At 62.8% G+C, this 14,991-nt stretch overlaps 1 protein-coding gene across 1 annotated transcript in view; it reads right to left on the bottom strand.

Annotated features, from left to right (window-relative positions):
* The window catches only part of Kif26a (kinesin family member 26A), a 34,785-nt gene extending 23,673 nt beyond the window's left edge, over positions 1–11,112 (bottom strand). Inside the window, exons 1-2 of the mRNA XM_027946720.2 lie at positions 10,931–11,112; positions 10,334–10,579 (exon numbers count right to left, since the gene is read on the bottom strand). Coding sequence (XP_027802521.2) covers positions 10,334–10,579; positions 10,931–10,972 — 288 coding nt within the window. The 5' untranslated portion in view covers positions 10,973–11,112. The remainder of the gene's footprint in view (positions 1–10,333; positions 10,580–10,930) is intronic.
* Positions 11,113–14,991: the final 3,879 nt, after the last annotated feature.

A 14,991-nucleotide genomic window follows, 5' to 3' on the forward strand; every position in this document is an offset into this window, starting at 1 on the left:
GCAGCAGCAGACAGAGGCAAGGCCACCCACCCCCACAGAGCTGGGGACACATGAGGTCCCTAGCCATAAGAGTGGATCCAGAGGTGGCAAGGACAGGAGCCAGAGGAGCCCCCACCTAGTCAGAGGGTCCTTCTGGGGGGCCACCTTTACAAAGAGTCAGGAAGGTCCAAGTCTCAAGGTGAAGTTCCCCAGTGGCCCCCTCCCACATGCCCCAACGCCCCCAGCTGGCTCTGCTCCTGCCCAGAGCTGGCCAGCACCCCCATCAAGGGCCTGCCCAAACATAGGACACCTGGCCTAGGCAGCCCCTTGGACAAACACCAGCCTGGCCGACCTGTGGCAGTGGCCACCCCAGGTTTTCCCAGGGATCACCCTGATAGAGCCCAGGGTCCTTTCCCTGGGTAGACTCTACCAGTCCCACCGCCTGTCCCCAACCTGAGCCTCCCTGCCATACAAGAACCCCAGGGATTTCCAACATCTGGCTCCTATCCAGCTCCTGAAGTGGCCACAAGAGATGATGGCTTCCCCAGACACTCCCACTTCTCAGCTGAGGAAGCTGAGGCCACCACAGAGGTATCTCATTTGCTGTGGCAGCCTGAGGGGTCCTTGTCCACCATGCATGGGAAGCACAGTGGTGAGAGCCGAGCTCAGATGAGGGACCCTGGGCCCAGCATGAGCAGGGGTCTCTCTTCTCCTTGTCTCCAGTGCCACCCGACCCTACAGGGTAAGCCCGGTACATGTGACCCCAGGCACACCTCGTCAGATCAAAGGCAGACCTGGCCGGGCCCAGAAGGAGCCGCCTGCTGGCTTGCGGCCCCTGGGAAGGCCTGGATTTCCTCCAGGCTCTGAGGTGCCTGGCAGGTCTGGTCCTGATGGGCCAGCACCCCACTCCCTCCCGCACCCCTGTGGGAATTCAGTGAGCTCAGCCACAGGGAGCCCTGCAGGGGAGGAGGCTCCACCAGAAAGCGCCCTGGGGCAGCTGGCCCTGAAGTCAGGCGCACACAGGTCCACACCAGGAAGCCAGCGTCCCCTCCCAGATGACCTCCACCCAGAGCCGAGGGCCTCAGCCCCCAGCTGCAGGCTGAGGGCAGTGGGGCCTGTTCGCGGTCCAACTCTGATTGCGCCGATCTTTCCACTTGGCAGGAGGCTGTGAAAGGGAAGGAAGTGCCCGCCTGCTGCAGCCATTAACTGACCTGGAAAGGGGGCCAGTCCAGACCTAGCTCCAGCCTGAGGCTCCAGGCCCACTGCCCTTTGTTCTGGGGCTTGGGGACAGGCTGATGACCTCCACCTGTCTTGAGGCCGGAGGCTTCTAGAGGAGCCCTTTACCCGCTTCATGGCCTGTGAGCAGGAGGCAGAAAGGAGAGCTGAGGGGCAGGGCAGGGCCGGGAGCCCTCGGTGACCTGCAAACGCACCAGGCCCTTTGCAACCTGGCCAGGAGAGAGTGGGAAACAAGGTGACAAGCCGAGCAGCCCTGGCCCAGCCCCTGCTGCCAGGCCCCCATCCCACGGGGTCCTCGGGAACTCAGAGCCCTATCCAGGACTCGGCCCTGGGAAGAACCATGGAGTGCAGGGAGAGCTCACCAAGCTCAGGTTCCACCAGGAAGACCACAGAGGCTGCCTGGTCACCTCCTCAGCGGTGGCAGCCCCTACCAGGCAGCTCAGCCGGGGACCTTCTCCCTGAAGCTGGCCTGCTTCACAAGCACCCAGGCTGGGCCCCTCTCCTAGAACAGCATCAGGCCCACCGCTCACCACCAGACTCCCACTGGCCCTGGCTTGAGACAGGGGCTAGGCAAGAGAGGAGGAGAGGGCAGCAGGGGTGCTGAGTGAGGCAGGCAGGCCCCAACAGGCTAGGGGACAGCAGGGCACAGCACAGACCCCGGAGCCTTGGCTGCTCAGGAAGCATCAGAACTACTGAGCAGAGCACCCAGGTCACTCAGAACCCAGCCTGCTCCAGAGGGACCAAGACTGCACGACCCACGAGGCTACCCCCTTGCGGCAGAGATGGAGCCCAGCCCAGAGCTCCTGGGCATGCAGGGCTATGGGGAGGCGGGGGATGAGGGAGGGGTCCTCACAGCACCAGCTGCTCCCTTCAGGCACCCCAGATGCTACCCCAGCAGACAGAGGCAGAGCAGCCCCACAGCCCCACCCTCCTCCCTCCCTAGCCTGCTCTGTGGGCCCAGGGCAGCGGCAGCACCTCCTGCATGTTGGAGGGCTCGGTCCAGGCTGGGGAGGAGGGGGAAGCCCAGGAGAGCCAGCCAGACCTTTCCCCAGGCCAGGTCTGCGTGCCCAGTCGCCCTGGCAGCTCAGGTGTCCACAGACCCCAACCTCTAGGGCTTGCTGCCCAAGTTCAGGATTTTAACCCCCAAAAGCTCCATCACAGGGCCCGTTGCCCTCCCCTTGAAACCCAATGCTTTCAGAAAGACAGTAATTACCCCACTGCAAAATATTACTTTTAATTTTCTCTTTATAGTCTAATTAAACAGATATTTTACTTGCATTTGGAAAAGGTTTTTCTTCATTTGATTCAATTTAGCACTGGGTACCACCCAGCCACCACACCACGGGCGTCAGGGAGCCTCCCGGCTTAGAAATGATGTCTTCCCATCTTTCATTTCACTTCTGGGGTCTCTGGGTTGCCTTAAGTAATCCTTCCATTTTCTCCCATGTGGGAGGCTGCCCTGTCACCAGCGCCAGGAGAGAGGGGACAGAACAGGTGCAGACCAGACCTCCGCCAGCTGAGGCCACTAGGGGGGTGGAAGGGGGCTGTGTCCAGGTCCAAGCAGTCACAGTGTCCTCCGCGGAAGGCCTTCTCTGAGCCCACCACCCTGCCTCTTCGAGGGGGACCCAGAACCACTGGGTGATCCAGGGCCACTACAAAAGCAGTCAGAACCAGGGCCCCCACCAGTAAGAGGCCCCAGACTCAGGGGTCCCTCTCCTGCTCCACCAGTCAGGCGTGAGCAAGTGGCAGCCAAGCACGAGGCCCCCACAGCCACAGTCCCCTCTACATGTCCTCCCTTCCCTTCCTAAACAAAGCCTCTGGGCCATGACCCCGTGCAGCCACCGTTTCCGGAGTTGACAACAGGTCCAGGAAGGGACCCGGACATGGGGCCGATGGCTGCTCTAACAGGCCCTGCTATTGAGGACAGTCCTGTGTCTCCCGCAGCCTGCTGGGACAGGCAGCCAGGAGATGGGGCTCAGTTTTCCAGCCTAGAAACTGGCAGCCAGCTGTGGCTGTCCTGCACCCCAACACTCGCCAAGCACCTCATCAAAGGCTCAGACCCTCCATCTGACCATCTGCAGCTCGTCAGAGGGGCTCTGGGCCAACCAGGCTATCCTTCTCTGCCAAGCCAAGGATGTGGCCCGGCCCACCCAGCACAGACCGGCACGCCATCCCCAGGGCCCTCTGCCAGGCACCAGACCAGCTGGACCTCTCAGGCACAGGCCAGCTCCCCTCCTCCCTCAATGGCCTCCCCTGTTCTCCACCAATGCTCCAGCAGGGCACAGGGAGCCCTGAGGGGCCCAAGGCCAGACAGACAAGGATGGCCTCGTCTGGGTGGGGTGGCAGCAAGTCATGAGGACACCGGCCACCCCGTGGAGGTACTACTAAGGGTCTCAGAGTTGCATCTGCCCTCAATCCTACCCACCCCCCACCCCCGTGCAATCTGTAGCGACTGGGCCAAGCACAGGCCCCTGCTGGCTGCTCGCTCCTGGACAGCAGGGAAACAGACCACCCTCAGAGCCACAGCAGATTCTCACAGCCTGGATGGGCATGCCAACCCCAAAGCCAGGGTTGGAGGTGCCCCTGGCTCAGCTCCGAGCCCCAGGAGGCAGCAGGAAAGGGGTATGTGCAGAATCTGAATCAGCCCTTCCCTCCCAGCAGGTCCCAGGACCCCTGGGAAGACACCAGGAGAGCACAGTGTGGGTGACCACAGATCTGTCCTGACCACCAGTCCCCTCCAATATGACCCCCCAGGAAACCCAAGGCTGGGTCAATAGGCAAGGCCTTCAGCTGCAGCTCCTTCACAAAAGGCTTCCTGGGACCCCTAGGCCCCTGCGACTGCAAGCCACACTGCAAAACTGCCACCCACCTGGCTGCCCCATCCCCCAACGCACTGCCCTTAAAACTCCCCAGAGCTCTTGCTGCTCCCACCCCCTGGAGATTCGCTTCATCTCTCCACGGGTCTCCGGTCTCATTCTAACCTCCCACTAGCTGCACCTCCCCACACCGCTCCCCCAGGGCCCACTGCTCTTTGCTCCAGGCACAAGCCGTGGAGGAGAAGCCACGTTGACAGGCTCCACCGCAAACGGAGAAGCTTGTGGCCTCAACGGGTCACGCCTGGTGCCTTTTCCTCCCTGCTCCGTGAGGACAGTGTGATAAGTGCAGGGGGTCTGGCAACCTGCCACCCTCCCCCACACAGCACCAGTGGTCTGGGGGCTGGTGGAAGCGTTGGCCTTCCCCACCTGCCCAGCTCACCTGCCAGATGGGGCCTCCTGGTCCACAGGGGAGCACATCCACAGGACCCAGCCCAGCCCAGCCACCAGCCCCTATTCTCATCACACCCAACAGAGAAGATGGGCACCACTGAGATCCAACACCCACACGCCACTGCGAGGTACCCCTGGCCACCCATCCACCACTCGACAATCCCTGGGCCCCAGCCTCCTGCCTCCATAGGTGGTCACTTTGCTTTCTGGCCACCATGAATATATGCCGCCTTTACAGGCCGAGACTCAGAGAGGCCAAGACACCTCCAGACATACAGCCTGGGCAGCAGAGCTAGAGTGCAAACCAAGCCCAAGGCCCCCGCTGCCAAGCCCTAACCCATGCTTCCTCCTCATGGACCCCTGTCTTGGGGCCAAGCTGACTGGGTAGCCCCCTCAAGCACAGATCCGTTTCCCGCCTGGAGGAAAAGGCTGAGAGCCAGATCTCCCAGTCTCCCAAATCTCCAGCTGGGGGCAGGTGTGGGGACTGGGGAGCCCCAGGAACAACAGTAGGAGGGGACTGCGGCAGCCCACCAAGCCAGCCTGGAATGGCTTGGGACTCCCTAGGCTCTACTCAGGTTGGCTGTGGGACTGGAAGGCAGAGCTGGGCTGTGGCTGTGGCGGAGGCTGCAAGGTGGGGAGAGTACAGGGATGGACAATAGGAACGGGTCCACCCTGCAGCCCAAGTCCCAGAGCAAGGTCCAGGCACAGGCCAGCGCCTGGCACGCTCCACCGGAAACAGGCAGCAGCTCAAGCTGGCCTCCATCACCGGGGTCAGAGGCTAATAATGCACATGGCCGTGTAAGCACATCCATCCAAGGCAGGACACAGCAGGCACGAGGCCTGGCACTGGGCCATGCAGGACTGTAAATCCGTTAGCCCCAGGGGCCCAGTGACTGGTGTCATCCCCAGTTGAAGCAGGAATGCTCCCTGGAGATGAAAAGCAGACATGACTGGGAGCCCTGCCACAGAGCTCTGAAGGCACCCTGCAGCCAGCTCAGGTCCAGCCCCAAGGAGCTGCTCCTGACAGGTGCTGCCCTGGAAAGGGTGTCCATCTGCAAAAGCACGAGAGTGACACCCAGGGGGAAAGTGCCCCTTGGAGAAGCACGAGTAACAACTCCACCATGTTTAACACCCTGCTCACAGATGGGCAAACTGAGGCCTCTGGGTCCCGCCCCAGGCTCCACCTGCCCAGGGGAGTCCTTGGGCACAGCATTTGCCTCAATAGAAACTCAAACCAGAGCTCAGTGGCAGGTGTGGCCAGACCTCCCAGCCCAGCTGCCAGCAGGAACCCCCAGGGCACAGCCCAGCCTCCGGCCCCACCCCTCACAGGCTCCCATTCCCCTGGGCCAGACAGGTGCAAGCACTCAGTGCACTTCTACACTAGCTACTCACAGCCCGCTCCATCTTGCACGAAGACTGTGCTGTGGCTTCCAAAAATTAAACAGTGTAAATCAAAAACAAAACCAGGACACGGAGACAGTCACAGCTGAAACACAGGAGTCATCCGTTCCCAGAAGGGACACAGAAAAGCCTCATGTGGTTTCCAGAGTCGAAGAGGTTTGCTGTGAGCCTCCTGGAAGGCCTCTGTGCTCTCTGTGCCTTTAAGACACACACCAGCTCTTCTGACTCCAAGTATGAGACCCTGCGGGCACACAGGAGGGCGGCTTGGGAAGGCCCCAGACTCCTTTCCTGGCCTGCTCCAAACCCTCACAAACCCCTCCAGCTTGACTGAGCAGCCCAGGTACAAGAGTGAGCTCCAGCCATGACTGAGCAGCCCGGGTATGAGGGTGAGCGCCTCCTCCATCCCTCTAGCCCTCAGCAGAGAGTGAGGCCGGGGACCACATCCAGTACTGCCCAGCCCCAGTCTGGACACAGCCAGACTCTCGTTGAGCAGTTCCCTCCCCCAAGGCATGTGCTCCACAGCCCCCTGCCCGGGCTCCACTCTGCTCCCAGGTGGTATCCCCAGGGCAAACACTCATGCCCCTTAAGCTCAAGCCCTTCCCCAAAGGCCACCCAATCCCTGGAACTCCAGGCCAGCAGCACAAGACAGACAGACACGAGGACGGCTCTGGTCCCAGCCATACTAAGCCAAAGGAAACCTAGGAGCAGGGACAGAAAGCCAGCCCGGGGCGGGGAGGGGCTGCCGGGGCCTCATGGGGGCTCTACAGTGAGGCTGGGCCTGGCCCACCTCCTCCCAGTCCCCACCGGTCCCCCTCAGCATCCCGGAGCCTCTGTCCCTACAAGTCCAGCCCAGGAGCAGGTCCCTTTAGGCTGATGCACCCTGTCCTTGGCCTGCCAAGCCCAGGAAGCCTGGCCCTCACACACCTCCCCTGGCTGCCACTGGCTGGGCTGCCACCTGGCTGGGCTGGGAACCACTTCTGGCGCCAGGACCCCGCCTACATAGCCCCAGGCACACACCGTCTGGCTGGCACAGGTCGCCAGCACAGCAGCACAGCGGTGGCCCCAAAGCGGGTGGAGCTCTGGCCATGCTCCAGACAACCAGGGGCAGCAGCCCACAGCTGGGGGAGGCGGCACAGATCTGACCCCGGGGGGCAAACTTCCAAATCAAACGAGTCAAGGCCAGTCCCCCTCAGGACCACAACCCACAGACTCAGGACTCCCAGATCACAGTGTCACTAGAGATGGGGGTTGTGGAAACAGACACTCCCCATCTATCCAGAGGGCTGAAGATGTCCTGAGTGAAGTGACAGAGGAATGGAGAGCCGGACCCCTCCACACCTCACCCAAGTCTAAGATAAAGGCCCACTGAGGCAAAACAGACCCTGGTCAGGCCACAGTGGCCTGGCCACAGGAGAGCAAGAAGGCTCCAGATCCCTGACCCCTGAGGACTGGCTCCCTGTGTACAGGGGCCACCCAGAGCCAGGGCACAGTATGCTGAGCTGCACAGGGACAGGAGCCCCCAGTGGCCTTGCTCACTGTCCTGCTTGGAGAAAACCTGGACATCAAACACACAGTACCAGTACCTCCCTTGGGAGGCAGAGTAGGAGACCCTGCAGAGATGAGCCAGAGACCTGGGGAGCTACATGAGAACGGATCATGTCCCCACCAGGGCGATCAGCTACTAAGCACTGATATGGACATTTCAAATGTCATAGGGACTTTGGAGAAGTCGTCACCTCTAAATAACACATCTGGGCAGCAGCTGGGAGGACCCCACCCCCTTGCAGCAGGGTGTGATCCTTCCTAGGGCAGAGGGATTGCCACCCTCCATAGCAGTTGTCACCTTGGGGAATACAGAGGCAGAATTTAGCCTCAAGGTGACCACATGAGGTGTGGCTGGCTGTCCCCCCACTGTGCTGGCCACTCAGTCATTCAACAAACATTTCCAAGGCACCTGGACCCCACGCCTCCCCTGGCAGAACTACTGCTTGAGGGTGGCACCCTCGACTGGGGTGGAGGCAAAAAAAGGGGTGTGGTGGAACCTGGGGACTACTTCTCTGTAACAGCCTACAAGTGGTGGTCACTGTGCTGCAAGACCCTCAGGGATCCTCAGAGGCAGGGATACCCGGAAAGGGGCGCAGAACATCAGAGCAGCATGACAGCAGGGCCTTCTGCCCAGGGAGGCTGGGGATCCGGGAGGAGGGGACATCTATGGCAGGGGAGGGAGGGAGGCATGAGGTTCCGAGGGCCAGAAAAGGCCCATGGAGGCCACAGGAGGCCAGTCAACAGGTGGACCCCAGGCCAAGCAGGATCCTGAAGCAGTCACCTGGCCTCCGTGAGGCCTGGGAGAGGTGGCACAGTGGGGGCCATCCTAGAGACTGCCTCTCCACACCCAGGGCCCAAGGCCCTTCTCAGATCAGCTCCGACCTGGGCTGAAAGAGAGCCTGCCCTCGACTTGGTACCCAGAGAGGGTATGAGGCTCAAAATGGGCTGAGGGCACAGTCCTATACATGAGGTCCCTGGAGGCCCAGACAAGGAAACCAAGGAGGTGCAGGGAGAAGAGGCCACACCATGGCAAAGGGAGGCAGGCCTTCAATGCAGGCCGCCAGCCAGCCAGCCAGGCCCCAGCCACTATGCCAACACCCGTGGGCCCCCGAAGACCCAGGCACAGTATGACTCCCAAGCCTGTGTCTCGTCAGTAGCTGGGGTATAAGGCTTACCCTGCCCGGCCACACCCGTGAAATCACAGGCACAAAGGAAGCCCCATGTTACAGATGGGAAATCAGAGCCCAAGAGCTCTCAACAAGCCTGCCTACGGGAGCCGTCTGCTGGCAGGAGGGCTTTGAGGAGCCAGCAGAGATAAGCCCTGGCAGGGCCCTTAGGCCAGCTTAGGGAGCCCAGCTCAAGGCAACCCACCAGGCTGTCCCTCCACCACCTCCCTCCCTCCCCCCACCAAGATCAGGCAAGGGCACCCAAAGCAAGGGTTCCTAAAAGCCAAGCCGGAGGCACTGACGGGGACTGGCCAGTGCAAAGGCCAAACTCAGGGAACATGGAGATGAGTGCTCAGAGGCTTTGCTGACTAGTTGTCTGTAGGAACAGATGAGGGAGGTTCCCCTTAGAGGAGGGATCTCAAATCTATCAGAGACTGGACCAGGGCCAGCACCCACAGCCCACCTGTGGCCAGCCAGACCAGGTTCTTGACTGGCCAAGGACCATGGTTTGGGCCTAGGCAGTGGCAATAGGCAAAGCCCACTGTAAGAGAGGAAGACCAGGTCAGTTACTAAAGCCTCTCTGGCCTCGGTTTCCTGAAGCCCTCAGGACCTATCCCAAATGGCCCTCTCTGGGCTCCTCAAAGGTCCCTGCTACCTGCTGGCTGGATCCAGACCATCTGGGGCGCAGAGCCTGGCAAAGGCTGCAGCCTGCTCAGGGCAGTGGACACTGCAGTGTCCAGCCACACCCAGGGTAGGCCCACAGGTCCCCCTCCCCAGGGCCACAGAAAGAGCAGCAGCATCCCACCCCTGGCTGACCCCTCGAGGCCGACAGAGGGCACCCAGGACAGAAACCAGCCTTGCTCCTGCCTCATCCTGCCCTGGCCCAGAAGGACACACAGGGTCCTGTCTCTCTCCACTGCTGTCATCCCCCAGACTACTCAGGTCTCTGTGAAGAACTATATTTAGATTCAATGAGGATTATGTGGACTTCCCAGAAACTCCTTCGAAAAGACTGAAGGTCAGGCTCTCAGCTTCCTCTGGAGACCCCCGCCTCCCTGGCCTGCAGACTTCCAGGGCGCATTGTTCCCTGGAACAATGGAGCCTGCTCCTTCCAGGCGGGGGGCAAGCCCACTGGCCGGAAAGCCCAGTGGAACCCTCTCCCCACAAGCACCAGTGCAGCCTGGGAAAGCCAGAACCAGCAGCTCACTTCCCACATGGGTTGCCCTGGCCTGAGAGGCAGAGTCCCAGATGAGAGGAACACACAGATTGTACCCATGACACCCAGTGAGCGGCAGGCAAGAACCAAGCTGCGGGGGGAGGGGGGATTGTCCATCTCACCCTCCATGCCCTCCCAACACCTGACTCACCTGGCTGCGGGCCCAGGTGCCCCCAGGGCCACACTGCACCAAGTAACCTCTAGCTGCTGGCAGGGCAGGAGCTGTCCTGCCCTGGGTGGAGTCCCTGCCAGCAGGCTCTCTCTCCTCCCCCTCCCAAACAGACAGAGAGGTTCCAGCTGTGGGACATCTATGGCTGGGAAAGAAACCCACGCCCAATTCTCTCTGGCCCACACAGCACCCCCTTAGAATGAGCAGCCCCAGCTCATACATGGTGTTACAGACAGGGAAACTGAGGCCCAGGAGGGGCAAATGAAAACAAACCTGGTGTGGAACCCTGCCTCCCTCCAAGCCGCAAGGTCTCCCAAGCTCCACAGAGGGAACAGCTTGGGGAGGGATCGCTTACCCGGATGGGCGTCCCAGGTCCACTGACCAGCTTCCATGCCTGCCGTTTGAGCTCCACGAGCTTCGTGTGGCAGTGGCGACACCAGCCACCCCCGCTGGTCGAGTGGCTTTGCTCTGCGCCGGCCCCGGCGCCCTCGGGCGCAGGGCGGCTGCCACATGGGTCCTGGTCCGGCCCCGAGGGCAGCCTCTTGCGTGGGGACACTTCCAGCAGCGGCAGAGGCTCCCGGGCCGGGCCACTCTCGGCCACCTATAGTAGATGAGGGAGAAAGGAGACAGTTAGCTGGGCTGCTGGGCGGAGCCACTACAGAAGCCCTCACCGGCGACTCAGTTCCTGGCCCGCCCGGCCGTAGAGCGACCCTCTCGCCAAAGTTAGAGCGCTGGACCGAACCTGGAGCCCACCCTCTCCCCGCACCGCGGAGGTCCCGAGTGTGGCAGCCCCAGCAGGAGGCCGGCGTCCCGCCGCGCCCCGCTCCAGGCCCGACCCCCAGAGGGCGCCGCCACTCATCCAGCCTCCAAAGCGTCCCGGATTCCGTGCTGGGTGCCCGCCTGTCCCCGCCGCCCACCGCTGGTTGCCCGCTCCGAACCCGGCCGCGCGTACCGCGGGCTGCGCTGCGCACACTGGGGCGCCGCGGCCGCCCATAACTGGGACGCAGGAGGGGCAGCGCTGGCTCTAGGGGCGCCACAGCTACGTGATCCGGCCCGGGGGCGCCCCCATGGCCCTGCCCGCCGCTCCGAAGTTGGCGGCGCGGGCAAGTGGCGGCTAGCGTGCGGTGGCAGCGGCGGTCGTACTCTCGGGCGGGCTGGGCCGGGGCGGGCCGGGGGCGGGGCGCCGGACGGGCTGCACGGGGCGGGGAGCCGGAGCGCCGCCCCCTACCTATTGCTGCACGGAGCGTGCGGGAGGGGGGGATCCTGCCTCCACGCGCGGCCCCTCCCACTCCAAGGACCCAACCTGTAAGGTGAGCGCCAGCCGGGGGAGGGGCGCTGGGGGTCGCGGAGAGGCTCAAGTTACGCGCGCGCATGCGCCTCCAGCTACGCTCCTGGGACGTCCAGGTCTGCGCGCCTTTTGCAAGGAACCCATCCACTTCTCACTCTTTGCACGCAGGAAACAGGCCACGGAGGGGAAGGTCTTGCCCGAAGCCCTCACAGCCAAGTGGGACAAAGAAGGGACTGGTCCCTGTGCCCCAAGCTGCCAATCGCTTTCCCAGCGCACTTTGTGTGTGGCTGGCCACCCTTTGGTATAACTGCCTCTCTTGGGTGAGTGTCGCCGCGATCTGCGCCTCAGGAAGTGCCCGGGCGAGTATCTGTGTCTTGGCGTGTCTGCAAGCGGCACGCGTGTCTGCAGCTGTGCATGTGCCTGAAAGTGGGTGTGCAAGCCCTGCCGCCGGGAAACTAGAGGAAGCGTAGCGGATGGCCCTGGGGGTGTGCGCGAGACCTGTTGTCAGCAGGCCTGGCAGATGGGAACTTAGCTCCGGAATTAATTGCCTGTTTGTCTCCGGCTGGGAGGTCGCTCCCTCTTCCCTGGCGACCAGTTGCTCCCGCCAAAGCCCAACACCAAGTGTCGCCGCCACCCGAGGTCGCAGGCGATTCTGTTCCCTTCTCTGGGTTAGTCTAAAACCCCAGGTCTGGCTAGGCGGCCGCGGTGGCTGGGCTCCCCGTGACGCAAGCGCCCCCTGCCGGTCGCCGTGCGCACGCGGCTTCAAAGGCGCGGAAACAACGCGCCACAGATGATCCGGGCCGGAGGCGCACCTCGGAGGCCAGGACTGCAGAGCTAGCATGATCCAGCCGACACCCCGGCCTGCCGCCTCTCTGCCCACAGTCGCAGGACTGAGCCTTCAAATCGACCTTTCCTTTCTGCTTAGCCCATCCGCCTTTACTTAAACATCCCCCTTTACTCCACTCCTACACACTCCCCAACAAAGTGGGGTAGGTGATCCTCTCATGGTTTTCCAGGTCGTCAGTGGACTGAGGGGTTTGCTAATGCGGCGGGGAGTGAGGAATAAAGTGGGCAGGGGGCTCCCCGATCTGCCTCTGCAACCCCACAGCGCAGGCCCCTTTCCACACACCTGGGGGACTGGAAACTCCTCCCCCGGCTAATCACAGCCTCACTAAAGAAGACGTCATCCCACCCCGGGATCTGGGTACCCCGGACACCATTCCCTACCCCACCCCCAGGGCCTGCAGACAGCACCGCCCCTCTATTGCCCTGGGACACACACCAGGGCAGAAGCTTGGCTCGCACATCCTCCATATCCACAAGCACACACAAGCACTCCTCTCACGGACCCCGCAGAAACAACGCCAGGAGCCTTTGGTGCAGCGCCTACTGCCAGCCACACCCGAAACTTCACCGCATCCCAAGGCTCTTCGGGAAGCACACGCGCTCACCTTACACCGGGTTCTGCGAGGGAGCCCAGACAGTCCTGAAGAACCCTGAGGTGGACGCAAGAGCCAGGAGTCACCTTAGGGACTCAGAATCAACCAGGGACCCTTGGAACCGCTGCCTCCCCCACCCCAGCAAGGCGCAAGGTGAGACCAGGGTCCCTGCGCTGTGCTCCCCTCCCTGGCTGATTGCCTCGGGCTCGGTCCCGTCAGGAGAGAGAAGCGGGCGGCACCAACCGAAGAAAGTGCGCCGGGACCTGCCGCCTCTTCCACGCGCCGCACCCTGAGCGCTGGAGCCGCGCCGCAAAGTCGCGGGACAGCGCCTCCGCCGCTAACCCAGCCTCGCCGGCCCTCACCTTGCCTCGCCGCCGCAGGAGGTGGCTGGTGAAGCCCAGGATGATCTCCGAGTCCAGACAGAGCGCCCCCATCTCCAGCAGGCTGGGAGCTTTGCGGGGCGCGCCGCGGGGCGGCTCGGGCGGCCGGGGCAGCGCCATAGAGGAGCGGAGCGCGGGGAGCGGCCCCGAGCGCCTCCCGCCGTCGCCGCCGCCCCGCCCGCGCGCTCACTGGCCGCGCGCCCGCCGCCGCCGCGCCCCGCACGGCGCAGGCCGCCCGCCAGGCCCCCAGTCCTCGGCGGCCCGCGCCCGGGGCCCTGCGCTCGCTCCGCGCGGCGCGCCCCCGCGCTCCGGCCCCGCCCGCCCGCCCGCGCCTACAGCGCCCCCTCCGCCCAGGCGGCGAGCCGGACTCGCGGACCGGAGGGGGGAGGGGGAAGGGGCCCCGCCCGCTGCGGAGCGGAGGATGGGGGGTCGCGGAGCTCGACAGGGGCAGCGCTACTGAGCGTGGCTCCGCGAAACCTCCGCCGGTAGGGGGCATAATCCCAGCCATCTCCCCTCCAATCTGTCCCGGTCCCTGAAGACGTTTAATGGAGCCAAATGACCGTGTGCTCCTCACCCTGCAAGCTCCAGGACACCCCTGCCTGAGCGGCTCTCAGCCCCATCCCGCGCCCAACCTTGGCCGGTGGGCCCCGAAGCGCCAGTGGCAGGGCGCGCCGGCCCCGCGCCTCCACTCTGGGTCCCCAATTCTGCCTTTTCCAGCGGCCTTCTCTGGCCCGGATCCGATGCCTCCGGCAGCTCCTGGGACTTCTCTCGGAGTGGGAGATTCTGGCTGACCGCAGGGCGCAACCAAATTTACTTTCAGAGTCAGGAACACGGGGCAGGTGCAGGCTCTGCCCAGACCCAGACTCAAGCCGGGATCCCTCGATCCTATGGCGCGGCACGCCGGGCCTGGTGTGCAGTGGCCGGACACCAGGGAGAAGATGGCAAAGCAGCTGGAGAGGGTCATCTAAATTTCCCAGGCCCATTGGGGAAAGTCTTTGGGAACTAGAGGGTGTCGGGAAATGGCCCGAGGGAGATGAGCATTGGAGTGCACCTGAAAGGGAAGCGGGCAAGGAAAGGACCCGCTCAGAAGCCGTAGCACCCTGGGAAAGACGGGGATCCCCTGCCACCTGCTCCACCAAAGCCAAAGACCTTCAGGCTCTCGGGATCCTTCCCCGATTCCCCCCAGTGGCAACTGAAGGACCGGAGCCCAGCGATTCCGGTGTCTCCCAACAGGCTGCTCAGGAACACTTTATTTGCAATTTACACCAGCCTAGCCCCCATCCAGGCTTGGATTCAGGAGAGAGGCCATGGAACTGACATCGCTGGCCTGGGAAAGCGATCGCTGGCAAGATTACAAAGGGCACCAGAGGCCCTGCCCAGACCCTCCTGTCAGCTCCCCTAGTCTGGATTTTCCTGGGGCTCCCCTCCTCCCCCGCAAGGGCCTGGGAGGAAGCTTCCTGCCCTCCTAGTCTTCCACTCTGTCTGCTAGCGGAGCCGCGGGTATCCCTCCAGTGTACTGAGCCTTCTGGGAGGGGGTCATCTGCCATCTCTGGATTGATTAAAGTCGTTGTGGGATTTTTTTAACATTTAATTTACCAGGCCCGCAGCGGCAGATCAGAGCTGTCCCCAGGGAAATCTAGGCCAAGGGAGCAAAAGAGAAAAAAAAACTCCTGCAATTGAGCGGAGCCTCCCCGGGATTAATTGCTGGAGCTCAGCCTCCAGTCAGACCCTGTGTGGTAATATTTCAGGGAGGTTGGAGTGGTCAGGTTCCTGCACTGGGCATGTGGAACCCCCGCCCCCAACATGCTGGTGCCATTGAGGAGCCCTCCTCCCCAGGGAGGCACCTCAACACCACACAGGAAGTCCATCTGAGCCCAGGGCCCATGGTCATCTCTGCCTTCTTCTG

Source organism: Marmota flaviventris, chromosome 2, assembly GCF_047511675.1.
Source record: "Marmota flaviventris isolate mMarFla1 chromosome 2, mMarFla1.hap1, whole genome shotgun sequence".
Lineage (NCBI taxonomy): Eukaryota > Metazoa > Chordata > Mammalia > Rodentia > Sciuridae > Marmota > Marmota flaviventris.